Source organism: Aotus nancymaae, unplaced genomic scaffold (genome assembly GCF_030222135.1).
Source record: "Aotus nancymaae isolate 86718 unplaced genomic scaffold, 86718_ANA_hifiasm-v0.15.2.pri h1tg000001l, whole genome shotgun sequence".
NCBI lineage: Eukaryota > Metazoa > Chordata > Mammalia > Primates > Aotidae > Aotus > Aotus nancymaae.
Genome location: NW_026988412.1, coordinates 2,344,393 through 2,366,472, shown reverse-complemented (window position 1 = coordinate 2,366,472; position 22,080 = coordinate 2,344,393). Strand labels below are relative to the sequence as shown.

Here is a 22,080-nt window from a genome sequence, read left to right as displayed (position 1 = left end):
TGGGAGAAGCACTGTGGTGACAGACACCCATCTCTCTGCTGGGGTCTTGGTGGGGGAACAGCCTTGGAGGGGCAGAAAGATGAGGGGATGGTGTGGTGGGGGGCATGCGTTGAGCAAAGAGACAGTGTGCAGTTTCTGGAGGAGTCTTTCAGAATGAAAGGGCCAGGGGGTCTTTCCACCTCCATCCTTGGTTTCGGGGGTAATCTGAATATTTCTTGGTAAGAAGTCTGCCTTTTTTTTCTGGCTGGCTCATTACCACGAATTTGTCATTTATGGGACAGAATTTTCAGAAACAGCTTTGGGTGGCTCCATCTGTCATGGCAAAACGATGGGACAGCTTTGGTCTTTGACCAGCCTGTGTGCAGGATTTGTGTGTAACATCCCTCCACAATTTGATAGGGCATATTTATATTACCAAGGGTGTGTCTGCATGGTTAGCCAAACAAATCCATTGCTGGCCCTTGGCTTTGAGAGCACTGAGGCTGGGATGGGTGAAGCTCCTGTTCATGGACCCCACTGTTCCGTACAAGTGCAGCCACACTCTGCCTGAGCTCCGGTCAGCATTGCTCGCTGATGGAAGCACCTTTACTTTCAATTCCAAGTTCACAAGAAAGGCCAGGTGTCCTGCTCTTTTTCAAATTTGCCAGCTGTTTTCTACCTTGATCCACACAAAATCCCACTGGTTTCATTTTGCATTTCTCTTAAGGACCAGGCATTATCCCTATCTGTAGTGCAAAAGAAAATTTTGGCCTAAATCAGAAATACATGAAGTCTTCAGGTGGTTGGCACTTGGGGCTACGGCTGTGAAATGGTTCTTTAAGGCACTCCAATACTTTAGAAATTGTGTTCACTGCAGTTGTGTATTTTGTCCATGGCCTGTGTTCTTTAGTTCCTGCTCTCTCAGAAATTAAAAAACATGACCCTATTGCAGATTTCAAGCGCTGGTAGTGTCCAGCCGTCATGAGCTACGTAAGGAGCTTTGGTAGGGTTGGTAAACTTTGTGCCTGCCACTCTTGTTAGTTATATGATGAACTCAAATTAGTAGATTTTTGAATAATGTGTCAATATCCAAGATCATCCAGAATCCACAAGTCTGTCTCGTGTCCTGGAGAAATCTCTCTGGATTTGGCTCTGTCATTAGGTGGCCTGAATCAGTAGGAAGTAAAAATTTATTTGGATATTTTATCCAGTTATCAACCACCACCACGTACTTCTCCAAAGTCTGAAACCTAGAAATACAGCTTTGGTTCAGTGAATTTGTGTGTATCAGTCAGCTGTTGACCCAGAAGTGCTGCATAACAAACCACCCCTCCTGTAGCTAACCACAGTGAGCCTTCATTTTCAGGCACATAGGTCTACAGGCTGACTGCCCCTTGGCTGGTCCAGGAGGCTTGGCTTCCCTTCAAGGTGTCACAGCTGGCCTCACTAAGGGAGTCTGCTCTACATGCATCCTGGGACCCAGATCACGTGATCCCAGACTCAATGGATCACTATGAAAACATGGTTAACCTTGACCAATAATACAAATAGTGCAAATCAAATCAATGAAACATAATCATCTCCTATCCCATAAAGGAAGGCCAGGCTGAAGGCAAAGATATGAAGAAGCAGGGATTGTCACAGGTCAATACTTCTCTAATCAAACTGGATTCTGAGTATCAGCAGCATTTGGATCACATGGGGAATAGTTAGAAATGCAGGATCTAGACCTTGCCTCAGACCCACAAACTCAGCACCTGCATTTTAACAAGAGTCCCAGGTGGTTCATGTGCACGTTAATATCAGAAAGCACAGATCCACTACAGTGGTTTTCAAACTTGGCTGCAGATTGGAACCCATGGGGAACTTTAAAAACAGCTGACTTCCTGGACCCTCTTCCAGAGATTCTGATTTTATCAATGAGGTGTGCCCTGGTGTTTCAAAATTCCTTCAGTATTTTTAACATGCAGCAGGATTTGAAAATCATGAATACATAATTAGTAAGTGACGAACATTTTGGCAATAAATAATAAATCTAAATTTGCGTAAAGCTTTGAATCAATTTCTGATCTAGTCTTTTATTGTACAGAAATATTTGTGTAACATCATGAAGATATTGGAAAGGGATTGTTCACTGCAATACTGTTTGTAACAGATGAAAATAACAACCGAAGAATCCACCTATGGGGAGAAAGTTTAACTACAGCATAATGCATTCGCACTCTGCAATGCTTTGCACCTGCCTGACAGATTCCTGCCCACATGTGTTTCCTGTACATTGCCCCTCCTTGTGAAACCCATAGCCTGGGAAGAATGCTCGCCTCTCTGCCTTATCAGGAATTTTCTGGATGCTGACTTGGGATTTTCACAGAAAAACAGAAGCTTTGAGAGCTCAACACGTGCATGACCCCCTCCTCCCACTAAGGGCCAGGCCTGGACATCAGAGTGAGCCATGTGACCCTTACCCTGGTAGGACAGGGCAGGGGGGTACTGTTGGCCCAAGCCAAGGAAGTTCAGCAGCCAGGCATTCAGGAAACCAGTCATTGGCACAGGTGGGCAGAAGACGCCAAATGGGCCCTGTATTAGTCAGGGTTCTTGTAGAGGGACAGAACTTATATGTATGTATGTATGTGTGTATATATATATATATATATATATATATAGCATAAGTTAATACTTAATAAACTCCCCTTTATATAAAATTTATATATAATAATTATTAACTTAACAAACCCATCTATATGTGTATGTGTACATAATTTTTATATAAAGGGGAGTTTAAAAGTATTAACTTTCACGATCACAAGTTCCCACAATAGGCTATCTGCCAAGCTGAGGAGCAAAGGGAGCCAGTCCAAGTCCCAAAACTGAAGAACTTGGAGTCCGATGGTCGAGGGCAGGAAGCATCCAGCACAGGAGAAAGATGTAGGCTAAAAAGAGCCAAGGCCTGCCTCTCCTTTTCACATTTTTCTGCCTGCTTTATATTTGCTGGCAGTTGATTAGATTATACCCACCAGATTAAGGGGAAATCTGCCTTCCCCAGCCCACTGACTCAAATGTCAATCTCTTTTGGCAACACCCTTACAGACACACCCAGGATCAATACTTTGTGTTCTTCAATCCAATCAAGTTGACAGTATTAACTATCACAGGCCCCCCACTCTGAGGGCAGAGCAGGAGGCATTTGCTTGCTCTCTGTGGGCCTGTGAGATCTGCTTGGACCAAAGGCCAGAGGCTGGCAAGTGGGAGGTGTCCTCACAGTGTGAGGTGTCCTCACTGGGGCAGGACACAGCTGCTGGATTACATCACAAAGGGTAACCTCCCTGCAGGATGGAATCAGAAGGGGAGACTGGAGACCAGGGCCCCCAGAGCCCCTTCACTGGGCCACAGGCATGAAATGAGCGTGCCGGAGACCCAGGAGAACCACAGCTCGGGTCAGCACCCAACTCCACAGGGAGAAAGAAGGAGCTGCAGGCAGAGCAGGCTGAAAGTCCACCAAGGGCTGAGGCCACAAGGCCTCTGGGGCAGCCAGAGTTTACATGGTCACATCATACAGGACTGAGAAGCAGATAACAAGAGTGACGCGCACAGGGGTAGGCATAGACATTTCGGGGCCTACGGGGAGGGGAGTTCTCAGGATAAGGGGAGGCTGGTAGAGAGACTCCTAACTAGCATTCCTAGGTGGGTTTCCTTGGAGAAAGAGAGGGCTAACCCCACAGAGTGACCCTAATGGCCCTGTCTTGGATCCAGCTGGGCTTACGCTGAGAGGAGGCAACGTGTGGCACGAAGGTTCTTGAACCCGTAGCAGTGGCCACGACCACCGCATCCTGCCAGCAGCTCCAGCCCTGGACAGACAAGGAGACTTGACTGTGCCTCTTGCCCGAAGGACCATGCCCAGATGCCAGTGGCTCTCCCTGCTTCTCCTCACCATTCCCCTGGCCCTAGTGGCCAGGAAAGACCCCAACAAGGATGAGAGGGGGGTGCTGAGGAAACTACAACCCACCAACGCCTCAGATGCCAACGTGAGGCAGTGTCTGTGGTTTGCCATGCAAGAATACAACAGAGAGAGCGAGGACAAGTACGTCTTCCTGGTGGTCAACACACTGCAAGCCCAGCTGCAGGTAAAGGTGCTCTCTCCATATAGGTGGACATTTGCATATGGAGGCACAGTTGAAGCCAGACTGAAAGAGTGGGCATAGGAGAAAAATACCAGTATGCAAAAATCTTCAATATGTGAGTGCCGGAGAGCATAGATGCTTGCATAGCGTCAATAAGGCAGCAAACACACAGAGCACTTTCTACAAATGCTTGGGCTGTTGTTCTAAGTCCTTTGCATAGACTAACTCATTTAAACCCCAAACTGCAGATCGAACGTTCATTTATTTGCTAAGGTTGGGAGACAAAGGGAGCGCTAGCCATGAGAAAAGGTCTGAGAAGGAAAGGTGAGTCTGGGTGAACCTGAACCCAACCAGCAGACACTCCTTCACCTCCTGCTGTAATCCTTTAATGCCAGATGAAAATAGATTTAAATGGACACCATAAGAAGCCTTGATTGCATTCAATCACTAATGAATTCAGCAAATACTGATGTCCTGCTATAAACCTACTGCTGTTTCACTCACTAAAGACTCAGCAGAGAACAAGGCAGGCAAACTCAGGCCCTCATGTCTCCTTATGGACAGTGTCTGAGCTGATGGGAGGGTTTTGGGTGGGGAAACCCCAGAGGATGGGAGGTTTCACAGGAATCTGAGGGACTGGGGCCTAATATGGCTGAGGGGGCTGTCCGCTGGTCAGGCCTGTGTGAAGCTGAGCATCTCAGGCCCTGGAGAGCTGATGGTTCTTCTCCTTCCACTCCTCATTGAGCATGCAGCATGCCCTGGGCTTGGGGACAGGAAGTGGAATGAGAAAGTCTTGCCTTCAAGGAGGTGACAAACTGGAGAGGAGCCTTTACCCAAGCGTCCAGTTCCAGGAGGCTGCGGAGTCCTGACTGATCTTGGTGTGCACAGGACTCCAGGCAGTGGGCATCGCAACCTTCTTCTAATGCTCTGTCTGGGGTTGGGGAGGAAGGAAAGTGGAAAGGACACTAGTAAGAGTGCTTTTTTTTTTTTTTTGCCAAAACTTTAAAAGAAAATTCAACTTTTTAAAATAAAATTGCACAATTGCTAACTGACAGGTCACAAATCGTCTGGAATACCTTATTGATGTAGAAATTGCCCACAGCGATTGCAGAAAGCCTTTAAGCAGTAATGAAATCTGTGCCATTCAAGAAAACTCCAAACTGAAAAAGGTGAGTGATGAACCACCTGTCTGTGACGGCCTGGGCAGTTCTGAGCCCCAGAGGAGAAAGCTCAGGTGCCCAGACCTTCTTTTGGAGGTCTTGGAAGCTCCCAATGTTTAGCTGCAGACAGCCAACGCTGAGGCCTTCAGAGCAGAAGATGCAGGGCCATAGAACGTGGTGGAGACCTCTGAGCCTTTTTCTCATCCCACATCCTGGGGAAAGGATGTTGTCAAGGGTACTCTTATCTCAAGGGCCCCTTTGACTTCTGACCTTTTGATGCCAGCACACTGGACAACACATAATCACCAGAAGTCTGTCCTCTGGGTGCAGACCAGCCACCCACTATTGCTGGGCCCACCATCACTCATTCCTGTACAGGCACAAAAGGAAGTTCATTCATTCACTCTTCCACTCATAGAAACTTACTGAGCACCAGGTGCTACATGCTTTGCACTGGGTCTATTCTGGATGCTGGAGATTAAGCAATGACTAGGCCAGTTGGTGGCCCCAGCCTCCTGGGTTTACAATTGATTATTGCTGGAGTCAGCCCGGGTTTCCAGGAAGGTGGGGCAAACCCAAAGTCTCCCAACAAAAAAATGACTTGGCCCAGGGTCTTTTGGCCTCAAGCCTGTATTTTTTATCTCGGAGTGGCAAAGAGCCCAGGCAGCTCATACACCAGGACTCGGTCCCAGACTGATGAAGGCCCCAAGCATTCTACAGGTTGGCCCAGCAGCTGCATCACTGCCCCTGACTTTACACTGGTGGTTTTCCAATGTGAACAGGCATTACAGTCACCTGGAGGTGTTGACAAACTCGGACGACTGGGTTCCGCCTGCAGAGTTTCCGATTCGGTAGGTCAGGAAATGAGGTCTAAGAATTTGCATTCTCTTTTTTTTTTTGAGACGGAGTTTCGTTCTTGTTACCCAGGCTGAAGTGCAATGGCGCGATCTCGGCTCACTGCAACCTCCGCCTCCTGGGTTCAGGCAATTCTCCGGCCTCAGCCTCCTGAGTAGCTGGGATTACAGGCACGCGCCACCATGCCCAGCTAATTTTTTGTATTAGTAGAGACGGGGTTTCACCATGTTGACCAGGATGGTCTCGATCTCTTGACCTCGTGATCCACCTGCCTCGGCCTCCCAAAGTGCTGGGATTACAGGCGTGAGCCACCGCGCCCGGCAGAATTTGCATTCTCAATGTGTTCTCGGGTGGCGGTGCTGCTGCTGCTCGCCGTGGGATGATTTTGAGAACCACTGCTTTATGCGTTGCCGTGGCACAGGAAATTGCAGATACTTTTATGAACCGCACTGCCATTGTGTTTGATGAAAACTGCCTCTGTATGCCCAGATGAAACGAACCCTATCATTTTCAGCTCACAGTAGATGAACCATCAGGACAAACATTTCAGCAGTGAGCTTGTCTGAATGCCATCTGATCTTTTATGTTTGTTTTATCTTTCACTGGTATTAGGAGTATGGTTGTTTTAAATTTATATTTTCTCCCGGGCTTTTAGGGATTGTAGGAAAGTTTTTGCTTTTGCCAGTTTGTAGAAAATATTAAAATGCATTAAAGAAAATTGTTCTCAAGGAGCCTGTTTGTGTCTAAGATTTCCATGATACCTCTCGGTTTTTAAGACATATATGTTTAAGCAGACATTTGCCAATAACAATTTTCTCTTTTTCCAAGCCTTTGAAAATACTGCTGAAGAGTAACCATACTGGACAGTGTTTCTTGTTCCCAGCTTTACTGGAACTGTCTTCAGTATTTGTATACTCTTATTAAATATTACATCAAGTACTAATTTTAGAAGTTCTTCCAATTCTCTCTGTATCGAGAGTCTTTAAATTAAGATTGTTTTCTTCTACCAAATATTCTTTGAGTACCTACCAAGTACATTGAATAATTTTTCCTCTTGGATCTAGTAGTATAATTCATTAAAATAATAGATTCTCTAATAATGAGGTGCGTTTACACATCTGGAATATGATGCACTCATCTTTGTGCGCATGTGTGGCAGTTTTATAACTTCATTTGATTGTAGCTTTCATCTACATTGACTGTCTGCAGGTTTTTGAAAGAGGAGACAGGTACGTAGGTAACAAACATATCGCCCTTGTTTGGTGAAACTTCATCATCGGTACATTTTCTGGACATCCATACGGTACGGTACGAGACAGTCCTTTTTCTTTGGGACTGGCCAGCTTTGTGGATGTACACATCTGTTTTCCCATTTCTTACATGGCAAATTACTGGACCTCTTTAAGTGCCCGAGGGGCACATTTGTTCAAGATGGCCACTCCCTGGATGCAACTGTGAATGTTTGCAGGCACTTCCTGGTCCCCACCTTGTTGATGGCAGAATGGCCCTTCTTTTCACCACCCCTCTTTGTGGGAGCCAGTCTGCTGGGCTCAGGCTGTAAAAGAAGAGTGTGAAGGATTCAGTCTGCACATGTTTAGAGTATAGTAGGGTTCAATATGCCACTTTTTAATTTAGAAATTTTGCATTTATTTATTTATTTTGTTGAGATAGGGTCTTGCTCTGCTGCTCTCGGCGGAGTGCAGTGATGCCATTATAGCTTATTGCAACCTCAAACTCTTGGGCTCAAGCAATCTTTCCACCTCCTTCTCTTAAGTAGCTGGGACTATAGGCATGTACCACCCTGCTTGGCTGATTTTTTTACTTTTAGTAAAGACAAAGTCTCACTATGTTGCTCAGGCTTGTCTCAAACTCCTGGCCTCAAGTGATCCTCCTGCCTTGGCCTCCCAAAGTGTTGGAATTACAGGCCTGAGCCACTGCTCTCGACAGCAATTTTGCTTTTCTATGTATTAACTACTCTCAAACTCTTCTGATGTTAAGAATCTCTTGGAGTATGGGGTAAACATACCCATCTACACACACACACACACACACACACACATGCATGCATGTACATACTTGTATACACACATACAAGTTCCATGTATTTATCCCAAATCTACTGAATCACAATTTCCCACTTCAAACATCCACATACGTTATATGACTGAAAAAGTCTGGAAAGTACTACATTAGGGACAGTAATGGTTTAATAAGCAACCGACCTTCATTTGCTAGTTTTTGTTCAGGATTTTTGCTATTTACTAGGTAAGTTTGGGTTATAATTTCTCAGTTACATCTGAGTTTCAGGATTCTGCTGGTCTGGTACAGTGAGACTGAGGGTTTTTCATTATCTTCCGTGTTCTGCATCAGTCTAAAGTCTGCAGATGCTTTTGGTTCCCCGAATTTGATGTGATTTGCCTATAAAATAATCTTGATTTGGTACTTGGTCTTATTTATTGAATATTTTCAACACTCAGCAGGAACTAAAGTTTCTTCTTTCTGACTTTGTCTGCCTCTTAACTCCTGGAAGTCCCCAGTGATTTCAGCCTATTTGAGATGGCCTTTGCACTTTGTCCAGGACCACTATCTCTCTCTACCCATCCATCTACCCATCCATTCATCCATCCATCCATCCATCAATCTGTCACTCACACATAGGGTATTTTATTTATTGTTTCAATATTTTGATGTTTTGAAAGAAAAGCAGCGCTCTTTGGAAGAAAAGATATGTTAGGCCCTAGAATCTTCTAAATTGCTCTTGACTTGTTATTAGAACAAAAGGGATTTTAAAAAGATTTTTATTTTGGGTTCAGGGGTACACATGCAGGTTTGTTTTGTAAGTAAATTCATGTCACAGGGATTTGGTGTACAGATTGTTTCATCACCCAGGTAGTAGGCAGAGTACTCAATATGGTACTTTTTCTGATCCTGTCCTTCCCCGGCCCTCCATTCTCCAGGAGCCCCCAGGGTCTGTTGTTCCTCTCTCTCAGTGTTTAGCTCCCACTTATACGTGAGAACATGTGGTATTTGGTTTTCTGTTCCTGCATTAGTTTGCTTAGGATAATGACCTGAAGTTCCATGTTACTCCAAAGGACATGATTTCATTCTTTTTTATGGCAGTGTAGTATTCCATGGTATATATGTACCACATGATTTTAATCCAGTCCATCATTGACAGGCCTTAGGCTGACTCAGTGTCTTTGCTACTGTGAATAGCGCTGCAGTGAACATACATGTGCATGTGTCTTCATGGTAGAACAATTTATATTCCTTAGGGTATGTAGCCAATAATAGGATTCCTGGGTTGAATGGTAATTCTGTTTTTAATTCTTTGAGGAATCACCGCACTGCTTTTCACAATGGCTGCACTAATTCACACTCCCACCAGCAGCGTATAAGCATTCCCTTTTGTCCACAACCTTGCCAACATTAAAATGGATTATTTAGGCCAGGCACAGTGGCTCACGCCTGTAATCCCAGCACTTTGGGAGGCCAAGGCGGGTGGATCATGAGGTCAGGAGTTCAAGATCAGCCTGACCAATGTGATGAAACCCCATCTCTGCTAAAAATACAAAAGTGAGCCTGGTGTAGGTGGTGGGTGCCTGTAATCCCAGCTACTCAGGAGGCTGAGGCAGGAGAATCACTTGAACCTGGGAGATGCAGGTTGCAGTGAGCTGAGATCACGCCACTGCACTGCAGCCTGGGTGACAGAGTGAGATTCTGTCTCAAAAATAAAATAAAATAAAATGGATCATTTAATCATTAAAATAACACACTTTAGTTACAAATTTGAATTGTTTTATTTACATTGTAGAAAGTATTAAAGAGAATTGAACATAATGTCAGGTTCACATCTGAACTGTCACCATAATAGGATGATAATTAACGTTTCCTGTCTACTTGTGGTTAATTAGAACAGAGATCCCTCTGGGCAACTGCTGATGGCTATGAAGTCTGCAGCCTCCAGCTCTGCAGATTCCTGGGAGCATCCCTTGAGGATGGCGACCCATCTCTCAGCATACTCCTAAACTGGCACCTAGCAACAGGACAATTTTTCTTTTTCTTTCGGCTCTCTACTGATTTTTGTTGTTGTCGTCTTTTTCAGAAATTAAGCTGCAACTTTTCAGTAGGAGCACTTCCCTGGAATGGCGAATTCACTGTGATGGAGAAAAAGTGTGAAGATGCCTAATGGTGTTTTGGGGCATCCCTCCAACCTCTGCGACTACTTTATCCATAAAATTAAAGCAATGACAAGTGGAGGCTGCTCCCAGCACGCTTTCTCCATGCATGCCTCTCTGCTTGGCGTTTTGGCTTTTAGTTTCACAGTGTTGGGGGCAGAAGATGGGCATGTTCAGCTCCTCTTTCCTGGCAGCAAGTGTGGCCACGCACCTTTGGTTAGCTTGATGGTCTACCCATCACCAAGTACAAAGAATAGGGTGAGGTCTGATTCCATGCCCTACAGCAAATCAGAGAAGGAATCCCTTTTGCTTAGGTAACAATCCCTTACAGAGGTCTGCACCCAGTGGGTACTAACTCAGTGGGTTCCTTCTGGATGCTTCCTTGGGCCTGAGGCTCTTCTTGTTTAAGAGTCCTGAGTGGACGAATCATTTGGGCTAGGGGACCCCTGTGGCAGAACTAGTAGCCCTCCCCTGTGGGATCTCTATAAATTGGGGGATTTGTGTATCTTCCTATGTGTATTAGTCTGTTCTCACACTGCTGACAGACATACCTGATACTGGATAATTTATAAAGAGAAGAGGTTTAATTGACTCACAGTTCCACATGGTTGAGGAGACCTCATAATCATGGCAGAAGGTGAATGAGGAGCAAAGTCATGTCTTACATGGCAGCAGGCAGAGAGCTTGTGCTGGTAACTCCCATTAATAAAATCATCAGCTCTCGTGAGACCTATTCACTACCACAAGAACAGTAGGGGGGAAACCACCACCTTGATTCAATTATCTCCAGCTGGCCCTACCCTTGACGTGAGGATTATTACGATTCAAGGTGAGATTTGGGTGGGGACACAGCCAAACCATATCACGGTGTATGTAAACAATGGCCACAACGAGAGAGGGGTGGTGGCAATACATCTTGAAGGATAAGCTGTGATGCATTGTTTGCATGTGTCTGTTCATGGGTGTGTGTGTGTGTGTGTGTGTATGTGTGTGTGTATGTGTGTTTGTGTGTGTATGTATGTGTGTATGTGTGTGTGTGTGTATGTGTGTATGTGTATGTGTGTTTGTGTGTGTATACGTGTGTATGTGTATGTGTTTGTGTGTATGTGTGTACGTGTGTGTATGTGTATGTACGTGTGTATGTGTGTACGTGTATGTGTGTACGTTTATGTATGTGTGTACGTGTGTGTCTGTACGTGTGTGTACGTGTGTGTACGTTTGTGTCTGTGTGTACGTGTGTGTCTGTGTGTGTGTATGTCTGTCTGTATGTGTGTGCATGTGTGTACGTGTGTGTCTGTGTGTGTTTGTGTGTCTGTGTATGTGTGTGTGTGTGTGTGTGTCTGTGGAGAGAGACAGGGAAGAGGGAGACGGGGAATGGGGACTTGAAGAAGAAAGTAGCCAAACGAGAAAAAAAGCAGAAGATAAAATTCTCTTAAAGAAACTAGTTATTAAACCGATGTGTCTAATAGAGAAGGATTTAATGGGTGGAGTTTCTGTTTTGCAAAATGAAAAGCTCTGGAGCTTGGATGCTTGAGAATGTGAATAGACAACGCTACTGAACTGCAAATCAAAAATAGTGAAGATGGTACATTTTGTATTTTACGATAGTTAAAAATTTTTAAATGGATGTATCTATTTTAAATGTAGTGTTAGGTATGATTCAAGAGGCTAACTGTATCTCCAACGTCCGTCGGCAGAAGCCAGGTTGTACCTCTCATGGCTTGCTGGGTAGGTGGTAGGGATTTCAATATTTCTGCCCTGAACAGGATGAGGCCACGAAACTCCAAGGCCTCAAACTTCTTTTCCCTTTGGTTCCTCTGGCTTAGCCAATGTGTGTTCCAGGAGTTGGAGACTCCTGCCCTGCCTTCAGGCAGCAGAGACAATGGGACTTGCCTTGGAAAGCTCCGCTGTTCCTAGCTATCTCTCCTCCCTCCTCCACCCGACCCGTGGTCTCCCTCCACGCACCACCCCCGTCATGCCCACTCTGCTTCCTCTGCTGAGGCCCTACCCTGGGCATGGTGGCATGTGCCTGTAAGCCCAGCTACTCAGGAGGCTGAGGCAGGAGAATTGCTTGAACCTGGGAGGTGGACGTGGCAGTGAGCTGAGATCTTGCGCCACTGCACTCCAGACTGGCGACAGAGCGAGACTCCGTCTCAAAAAAAGAAAAAAAAACGGTAACCACCTAACATCACCTAAGTGTTGGCAAAATATCTCACTCTAGAACACCAAGAAGGATAGTCAGATGGAGACAAAAATGATCAAGGGTCAGAAGAATAGTCCAACCTCTATCTCATTGAGACAGAAACATGTGCTCTCCCGGGCAAGTGTTTAAAAATTTGATCTAGAATGGTGTTCCAGTCATAAAACGTAAGTGTCTGTGGTGGGGCTGCAGATGTAGGGAGGTGAGACCTGTAGAAACTTTGGCTCTGGCTCAGATGGAACCAGGGCTAACAAGGCTTAGAAATGCATGCAGAGCTGGGCTGGGCATGACCAGGCTGGGGCCTCAGGACTTGGGTCTCTGTCTTTCCTGGCCTTTTCTTACAATACTCATTGTCCCTTCCAGGTCAAAATGGTTGATAAAAGTTGCCATTTTTTTTTCTTAGCATTTTTTCCCTTGGTTCACAGAGTACAATTGTTGAGATATTAGACAGCAAAAGAACAAACTGATAATCTTAGTTATTTTTCTGAATAGCTGAGATCCTTTTTTTGTTTGGGTGAAGGAGAGAGTGAGAGTCGAGATTTTCCCGGGTCTTATCTCAGTTTGCTGTGGGAGGTGAAGGTACAGAATCATCCAAGGACACCAGGCACCTGAGGAACAGATGATGTTATGATATTTTCCCAAATATCGTAACATCTTGTGACCAGAGGTCCCTAGTGTGTAACTAACTGGCTGGCTGTTTGTGATTGATTGATGCTAGGTTTTAATTTATAAGTCAGCCATGAGAAATGCCTCCAAGTTAAGTTTTGATTTACTTATGAAAGAGTTCCAAGTACAAAAGCAACCTCATGATAACGACCTATTATTTGCTTTAATAGAGGACATTGTAACATTGGGCAATATAGTTTAATCTCTGAGCACACTGCCTATAAGAAAGCAATAACCATATATACACAATAGAAACTCTCCTTTTTCTTTACAATCAGGCGTAGTGTTCTGACCCCTTCCTCAATTCAATGTGTGCTGAAGAAACCATTCTCAGCCTCGCCCCAGTGCCCTTTGAGGTGAGTTACTTCTCACTTGCGGTTTGGTCTGCATGGACACTGCAATGATGTCTTCTGAACCTGCACCATTCAAAGTGTGGTCTGGGGAGCAGGAGCATGTCTGTCCCAGGGGAGCTGGTGAGACATACAAATTCCCTGGCCCCGCCCAGGCCTAGTGGGCAGATTCCTGGGGGATAGCGAGAATAAGAACTTGGGTTTAGGGTATTTAGAACTTGCCTTCAGGATATTTTAGTCCCTCTGAAGTTCACAAGTAACTGCAGATAAATGCTGAAGGCATGTTTATGGAAAAGAAACTTAAGTCGTGTCCAGAAAGAGTAATTAATTTTTAGCTGGAGGATGTGATGGTTTCTTTCTAGAGGCCAGACTGTGGACCACAGAGGTATAGCCTGCTGGGATGTAAATGCAAAAATTCAACTCTGAATTCGGTGCCCTGAGGTTGGGAAGACTGAGACGTATACCTCCTCACTTCCAGTGACAGAATGTGGCCCTCAGACTTGACCTCTTCCAAACCTGGAATGTGCACCTGCTCTGCTGATGGAGCCCATTTGCACAGATTAACACCTGAGCGAAGCTGGGGGAGACGCAGGTGCTAGTAGCATGGTATGTCTCGGGCACCAGAGGAGCACTTAGTGTCAGAGACTGGTAACTACGGCCCGAGGCCCAAGCAGCTCACTGCCTGTTTGTGTAAATAAACACTTATTGGAACACAACCAATCTTATATGTTTGCTTGGCTATTGTTCCTTTCAAGATATGACAGCAATGCTGACTAGTTGAGAGAGACCATCTGCCCACAAAGGCCAGAATAGTTACTCTCTGGCTTCTTCAGATTTTTTTTTTTTTTTTGGCCAAACTCTGGTTTAGGTGACTTGGCCAGGGTCTTAGTAGCATCAAGTCTGCCCGTGCATCTCACGCTGCATCCCCTGGGGGTGCACATGCCTGCAAATCCTGCATTTTCAGGGGATTTCTGCATCCCTGGGGATTTGTGATAGTGCAGATGCATTTTCCAAAGGTCAGAGGCCCTGAAGTTGGATATTTCTAAGATTCTTCCAGAAGATGCTGCTGCTCTGGATGCCAGGACAATTTTATAAGGGTGAGGTTGGAAGTCCTTCCTCTACCCACCAACCTTCCACGGACCAGGAAAGGTGTGCGAGCCATCCCTCAAGAGCAGCGGCCACTGAGGTCTTAGAGAATCAAGCAAAGCACTGGGAAAGCCTAAGCAGGAGGTCTGGCCATTCTCCACCTCTGAGACTTCCAAGGTTCCAGCATGAATATCAGACACCATTACTTGACCAGATGCCCCTCTGAGTGTGCTGAGTGGGACCCAGAGGCCCTGTCTTGCTCCATCGTGCACATTGGGTGCCCCGGAAGATCACAGTCATTTTACCTCTGGCCACATGGGCCATCATCAGCCATGCGCCTGGAGACAGCAGCTCAGACTCATCTTGGTTGTGCCTCCTGGAGCTGGCTCATAGGGTCCTAAGGGAGGGAGGACCCCACTGATCCAGATGCAAACAGGCTGCCCTTCTGAGAGGAACTCCATCGACTGCCCAGCCCCCTTTCTCCAGCACATGGCACAGGACGCTTCTAGAAATGCTGATGTTTAATGACCTATTCTACATGAGGAACTTGGACAAAGAGAAGTTTCTAAAATGCCAAGCCATAAAACCTCAGACACTTGCAAAGTGAGAGAACACATATGCAAGGAGCTGTTCAGCCACTGATGTGTCAACTCCTGGGAACAGCTGGTGTCCGTAGAGGAGGGGACAGTGTGTGGCCAGGCATCTCAGTGGCTTCCACTCAGGAGAGACCCTCTGAGCAGGTCTTGTTCAGGAGTTCGAAATATGTCTTCCAGGGCATGGTTTCCACAGTGAAGAAGCAGCTGAAGGTCTGAGGGAACAAGCACAGGAAGAGCCAGCAGGGCCGGGGTTGGGGAGGTTTGGGAATCTCGTGGAATCTGCTCTCAACACAGGTTCCATTGCCACCTTGCCCATTCCCGGGGCCAGCAATTGAGCCACGTGGCTCTGGCCTTCAGGTCTAGCCTGAGCCTGAGGCCAACCCTGAATCGCATCGTGATTTGAGGCTCCCTCCTTAGCCAGGGTCACCTGTGCCATGCCTCCTCCTCCAGCCAGTGGCCCTTAGTGAAACCCCAGGATGTCCCTGTGTGATCCCTGCACTCAAGAGTAGCAGGAGAACGCTTTGTCCCCATGGGAGCAGTTCCCAGGCTTAGGTAACTAGCTACCTGTTTGTTCATTTTACAGTAAGGGGGTTGACTAAGAATGAGAAGAGTTTTCCCAGAGCCAGGCTTCGCTTGGAGCCCTAGAGCAGGTGCTGCAGCTCAGCAGGGCCTGAGAGTGAGGCAGGGGGGGCTTCTTCTCAGCCTCCACCTTTTGAGTCTAGGGCAGGGTAGGAAAACCCTGAGAATAGTACCCACAGACATTGTCACCACTGTCTCCAGGCTCTTTCTCTAGAAGGCAGGGAAGAAGTAGAGAGGAAGACCAGAGAGAAGGTTCTGAAGGCCACGTGGCCCACGTGCAGGCAGCTGCAATGGTGTCAGAGGGCAGAGTAAGGAAACTCAGATTGGCCAGGGACCTGAAAGCAAACCCCTGGGCTTCCTGCCTCACTGGGCTCCCCACTAAGGCACAGGCAAGGCAGCCTGGTAGAGCCTGCTGTGGGCTCACTTACCTGTGTCCCTCAGAATGGCTTTGTCAGCTGCTCCCGTGCCCACACCACACCCCACGCAACACCCACAGCTGTGGACATGAGAGAAGCTGGTGCCCTGTCTTACATTGTTCAGCTCCGGGCTTTCTTGAAAAGGGCAGTTTTCAATGTCATCTTTGAATTTCCTACATACGGTTTGGCGCAGTTGCAGATTCATGGAGAACACCATCTTACCTCGCCGGTGTTGGGAAAAGAAAGATAAAGTGGACGCACTGTCTTCCTGCCCCCAAGTAGCTGCAAGTGAAGATGCCATTTGTGTAGGAGAGGCCCCAACACTCTACTGCATTTGGGAGCTTGCCCATGGGCCGGGCATCAGCTCACTGGAGGTAAAACCCAAGGGATCTTCTCTAGACTGAGGAGTTAAGAGCAAAGGGCAGGTGGGCGTGGTGGGGCTGCAGAGGACGCAGGCTGAGTCAGACCCCACTAACACATGCTCCACCTCTACCCACCCCTCTCTCCCACAGTGAGACTCCAGCATTACTCTCAGCAGGACTCTGATCTTGCAGCTGCGTTCCCGGAGGACAGAGCCACATGTCCAGGAGGGTGTTGGCTCTCCAAGAGTTTTCAGGGTACCCTCAGCCCTGGGGCAGAGGGAGCTGCATCTACAGCCTGTTGTCAAATCTTCCACCTGACCTCCGGCAAGAAAAATGACCTACAGCACTCTCACCTCACACAGGCACAAACCCTAGGAAAAGGGCTTCAGGCAACACCATCTGCCTTATTGCAGAGTGCACACTGACATTCTCCTTGCTCGCCTTCCCACTCCATTCTATTTCATTCCACTCCATACCCTCCCTCCGCATCCACGCATTCCTCCCAGCCCCCAAACTGACTCTGGGATTGCCACATCCAGGAAGCCACGTGGAAGGTTTTTAGGACTCACAGTCATTTGAGACTTTACAAACCATAGTAAGGAGCTTAGATTTTATTCTAACGGTATAAGAACGGAGGGTTACACTGAGGTCTTAGAGAATCAAGCAAAGCTCTGGGAAAACAGAAGCAGGAGGTCTGGCCAATCTCAATCTCTGAGACTTCCAAGGTTCCAGCATGAATCTTTTCAGACACCATTACTTGACCAGATGCCCCTCTGAGGGTTGCATCAGGCTTCTAACTCTCCTGGGAGGAGGCAGCAAATGAGCAAGGAGGAGAATTCCTCTGTACAAGCATTGCAATCCTGAGGACAGCAGTGAAGACTCCACCCCAGGGGGCAGAGCAGCAGCCAGGGCCTTGCACAGAGTCTTTCCAGAGCTTAAGCTCTGTGCAGCACTGGAGTCCGTCTGCGCTTCGTTCAGCCTCCTGGTGCCGAGAAAGGAAGATCAATGCTCCTTCTCCCCCGAAACCGGAAGTGCTCCATTAGGAGCGCATTTTAATTGTTCATGCCTGCAGCCCGGATGAACTGTGTACTCCCGACTGCGTTAATGATTTCCTCAAAAAGGCAAGCATTTTAGGGTGAAGGACCATTGACTGAGGAAGAGTGTAAATCAGCCTTCAGTTCACTAAGTGCAGACAGAACAAGGAGCCCAGAGAAGGTGGAAATCAGAGAACTGACCTCTCACAGCGGCCTCTCGGGGCTGATGGTCTTCCTTATTGCCCCCAGATTCTCACTGCTCTCTGCCTGTGTGTGTGTGTGTGTGTGTGTGTGTGTGTGTGTGTGTGTGCGCGCGCGCGCACATGTGTGTGTCTGTGTGTTCCCTTGCTTTTCTATTTTCATTTTATGACCTTAGAATATTTCAGTCTCTTTAGTCATTTTCCCTTCTTGTCAGTTTCATCTCCTCGGAAGTCCTTATTCCGAAGTCACTCTTCAGTTATACAATGTCATAAAAATCATGAAGATTGAAAAATGCATCTTGCATGTGAATAGACATTTACCTAATTTAAAACATTCTCTGGCCGGGCGCGGTGGCTCAAGCCTGTAATCCCAGCACTTTGGGAGGCCGAGGCGGGTGGATCACGAGGTCAAGAGATCGAGACCATCCTGGTCAACATGGTGAAACCCCGTCTCTACTAATACAAAAAATTAGCTGGGCACGGTGGCGCGTGTCTGTAATCCCAGCTACTCAGGAGGCTGAGGCAGGAGAATTGCCTGAACCCAGGAGGCGGAGGTTGCGGTGAGCCGAGATCGCGCCATTGCACTCCAGCCTGGGTATCAAGAGCGAAACTCCGTCTCAAAAAAAAAAAAAAAAAAAAAAAAAAAACATTCTCTGAGTTCAATGTTTTCCAGAACTGAAACTATCGTAATTAGGTCTGGACTACCCAAGTATGGACTGCAGATGGTGAACCAGGTTTCCTAGACCAGACGCCTTGGGAGATGGAGAAGGACAGGCCAGAAGAGGATGTGATCACCAACCTTTCTGTCACTGCTCTTCTCCCTCCACGAACTCAGGATGTGCAACAGCCTGTAGGCATGCTCCTCCTTGCTCTGCACGTTGAAAGTGTTCAAGGCAAACTCCACTGTGGCCAGGAACACAGGATGCTGGACCATTTTATTATCACTACGCATTTCCTCTTTGGAACACCAGGCGTAGGTCACCAGGAGCTGGAGGCCCATGAGGAGCAGTGACAGTGCCCAGGGCAGAGCTCTCCTCTGTGGACTCAACATGGTGCAGGGCCCAGCAGCCCCTGCTTTTGCCCTTCAGAGCCCTGGCGTCCACTGAAGCCTCCCAGGGCTCAGGTCTGGCCCTTAAATTGACCTGCTGGTGCAGAAACGCTTCCTCCAGGCCTCATGGCTTCGGTTACACCCCGTCTCTCCCATACAGAAGCTCCCTTCCTCCAAAGCCGGTTAAATCACCTCCTGTTCAGGGGAGAGGAACGTGAACACCCAGGCAGGTGGGTTGGGAAGGACGAGCAATGGGAGAGAGGGTGCCCCGGACATGAGCCCCAGCCCCAGCAGCCCAGCACCCCCGCGGGCAGAGAGAGACCTCCACGGGGCACCCCAGAGTCAGACCCCAGAACGAGAACACAAGTGTGAGAGGTGTGAGAGGACAGTGACCCCAGGACACGGCAGTGGGAGTGGGATGGGAGGGGCGGAGCCGTGGAAAGGCAGAGGCGAAAAGGATGGAAAGGGTGACAGTGGGTGCTAGGGTCGTGGGTGACCTCGGGAAAGCGCTGTGCCTCTTGAGAGACAGGCGGGGAGTCCGGGAGGTGTCTGCCTCCCCATCCCCTCCCCCTACGCTAAAGGTCTTGAGAGGGGGGCGCCAGTCTGGGGGTCAGGAACAGGGGTTGAGAAAACCAGGAGCAGGCATCCTCAACCTTGTTCTCTGCGCCTCCCCGAGCGCAGCTTCCCAACCCAGGCACGCGCTGCGAAGGGCTAGGCCGGGGGCCTGGCTGGTTATGGCCGCCCTCATCCCTCAAAGGCTTTTCGAGGACGGGTGGACGCCTGCAACTGGAGCACCGGAGAGCCTGAGAGAGGAAGACGACGCCCCCAGGATGGCTGAGGTGCGCCCATTTGGTCGTCACGGCTGCCCTCCTGTGGCCACAGCCGGCACAGCTCAGTGTCACAGTTTTGAGGACCAAGGCCCTCATAGCCTCCAACTCCAGCAGTGAACGGGGCTCTGAAAACACTGAGTAATGCGCTCTTCACAGACCAGACTTAATAAAAGCTTTGTCCCTGTGAAACATGCCTCCGATGTTTATCCACAACTCCTTGTAAACTTCAGAAGAAACCAGCATCCCCTGAAGTCATTTTTAAAAGCAAGTTCCTGGTTCCCCCACCCAAAGATTCTGACCCAGAAGCTGTGAGCAGGGCCGGGGAACCTGCATTTCTCACCGGCTTCCAGAGGATGGTGGTGTTCCCGGTCTTGAAACCGGGAGTGGTGCAGGTTCAGAATACTTCCTGGGGAGTGCATACAGACCAAATCACAGTGAGAAGTGACTCACCTGGAGGGGCACGGAGTTCGGGGGATGAGAATGGCTTTTGTGGGGCACACAGGATGGGGCACAGGCTCAGACTGTATGGCTGGTGATAAAGAATAAGAGTTTGTTTCTAGACCCCATTTGCAGAGAAAAAGCAACTCAATGTGACCATTCCAGGAAGCAGCCGGATGTGCCACAAAACACCACCCAAGGGGGCTGCATCCGTTCTCTGATGGCGTGGAGTTCACCGGAACTGCAGCTGAAGCATAAGCAATGTGGTTTCTTAGCTGGAGAGTGATGGTGCATGTGGGGGTGGGAAGGGGGTGCCAGAGATTGCAGCAATGCCTTCGTGGGTGTTGGGATGAGCAGGCCATAGGAGCTGTGAGAACTAGAATCCTGACACCTGGATAGGTGCGAGTGTCCGAAGAGACGCCTGCAATGCCCACGGAGGTCACTCTCACCTTGCAAGGTGAGGGGCCAGCAAACTTGGGGCATCTTGCCAATGGCCAGTGGGTCTCCCACCATTCTGAGGGCAGATATCCATGTGCGCCCCAAGGGAGTGCCCATACTCACTCTTACATGAGCGGTGTTATCTGGTCCTGGGCACTAGATCTATCCTCACTGTTCAGCCGAGGCGGGGGACAGGAGATCTTCACACCCAGATATGAGACCACAGGCATGCAGACACCATGGACCCTTACAAGTGTGTCTATTTTCTGGTTGAATCCCCAGCGGCCTGGGGTGGCCGCTCTTGCCAGGTGGAGAGAGACAGGAATATAAATGACGTGGAGCCCCAAAGATGTGGTCAACACGTTGTTGAGGCCAGAGTGAAACCAGAGGGCCTGGAGGGCCTGGATGGCCAGCCCACAGCCACAGCTCACAGCTCTCTTCAGGGCTATCCCCAGGTCTCAGATCTGGGAGGCTTTTTCTCCTGAGTCCCCTTGCAAGAGTTCTGTCTCACTCAGCTTCATCCTGGGCCCTCATTGGCCTGTCTGTCTCCAGGGCAGCTGGGACTTGTGTGGTGCCCTCTTTGTGTTGCTGGCACTGGCACCGAGCACCCGTGTGGTCTCATAGGAAGGTCCCAGTGACTCCTCACCGAAATGGACCTGCTTTCGGGGAACCGAGGCCCTGTATTTCTGAACGCATAGCTTTGAATGATTAGAGAATGCTAGAAACGACCAGGACCAAGCCATTGGCGCTTCTCTGTGAAGCTGAACATCAGGTGGCAGGCTGGGACACAGGACTCTTCGGGACACAGGACGATCTCCCCAGCTCCCATGGACTCTGTGGCTGGGTGCTCTCCCCAGGGTCTGGCTCACGTCCCTCACTGCCCGCCTACTCAGCCACATCCTCTGAAGGTCCTGCGCGACTTTGCTCACTGCTTGTTTCAAGCTGCACCAGGCTCAGCGGGGCCTGCCCGTTTCAGGATGGCCTGCTGGGCTTCCAGTTCACTTCCTCAGTCCCCTCCCCATTCCTCCTGCTTTCCCTGGGAAACTCCCCAGACAAGCCAGCATTCCCTGGGGTTTCAGTGCGCTGGAAAACAAGGTGGTGTCCAGATCAAAGGAAGACAGCAGGGGCAGGGAAGAGCCCTAGGCCAGAGGAGTGATCAGTGCCTGCTGCCACAGCACTCATCAAAGGGGCAGCCAAGGGGTTGCCAGGGAATTCCAGGGCCTTCCCCACGCCTCCCTCTCCTCCTCCAATTTTTCCATCTAGGGGGTTCTTCTTAGCTCAGTCTTCAGCTGACTTTGAGTTTCGATAATTTAAGGAATTAATCTTAAATAGACTTATGGCAAATTTAAACTGAAAAAGAGGAATAACAATTGAATTTAAAACGACAAAAGGAGAAATAAAAACACAAACATTACCACTACATATATGAGGCCTAAATCAGGGGTCACTCGTACTTCGAGCAAATCTGAAGTCCCATGGGCTGTTTCTCCTCCCTCCTGTGGGTCCCGCAGGTCCCTCGCCCTGGCTAGGTCGGGAGTGCTGCCCTG

General features: G+C 48.4%; 2 protein-coding genes across 3 annotated transcripts; one reads left to right on the top strand and one right to left on the bottom strand.

Annotated features, from left to right (window-relative positions):
- The first annotated feature begins 3,346 nt into the window (after positions 1 to 3,346).
- CST8 (cystatin 8) lies at positions 3,347 to 10,396 on the top strand. Of its 2 annotated transcripts, none has more exons than XM_012438541.3 (4): positions 3,347 to 3,413; positions 3,730 to 4,100; positions 5,153 to 5,266; positions 10,218 to 10,396. In XM_012438541.3, exons 2-4 carry the CDS (start codon positions 3,870 to 3,872, stop codon positions 10,299 to 10,301), a joined length of 429 nt encoding a protein of 142 aa, XP_012293964.3. In that variant the 5' UTR covers positions 3,347 to 3,413; positions 3,730 to 3,869; the 3' UTR covers positions 10,302 to 10,396. The 2 variants fall into 2 exon arrangements, with proteins under 2 accessions (XP_012293964.3, XP_021528290.2); XM_021672615.2 differs by having other exon boundaries at positions 3,347 to 3,572.
- A 5,791-nt stretch (positions 10,397 to 16,187) lies between these two features.
- On the bottom strand, positions 16,188 to 18,830 carry LOC105707540 (cystatin-9-like). Its single transcript, XM_012438542.2, has 3 exons — positions 18,579 to 18,830; positions 16,987 to 16,993; positions 16,188 to 16,405 (listed from the first exon to the last, which is right to left on the bottom strand). The coding sequence occupies exons 1-3, from the start codon at positions 18,828 to 18,830 to the stop codon at positions 16,188 to 16,190; spliced, it is 477 nt and encodes a 158-aa protein (XP_012293965.2).
- Between the last annotated feature and the right edge of the window lie 3,250 nt (positions 18,831 to 22,080).

What these genes read in the sequence shown, in the direction of transcription:
- CST8 (XM_012438541.3), top strand. Translation starts at nt 3,870, where the DNA reads ATGCCCAGATGCCAGTGGCTCTCCCTGCTTCTCCTCACCATTCCCCTG. An exon ending in CACTGCAAGCCCAGCTGCAG is followed by an intron (nt 4,101 to 5,152) that starts GTAAAGGTGCTC and finishes GCTAACTGACAG; the next exon opens with GTCACAAATCGTCTGGAATA. An exon ending in AAAACTCCAAACTGAAAAAG is followed by an intron (nt 5,267 to 10,217) that starts GTGAGTGATGAA and finishes CGTCTTTTTCAG; the next exon opens with AAATTAAGCTGCAACTTTTC.
- LOC105707540 (XM_012438542.2), bottom strand. Translation starts at nt 18,830, where the DNA reads ATGTTGAGTCCACAGAGGAGAGCTCTGCCCTGGGCACTGTCACTGCTC.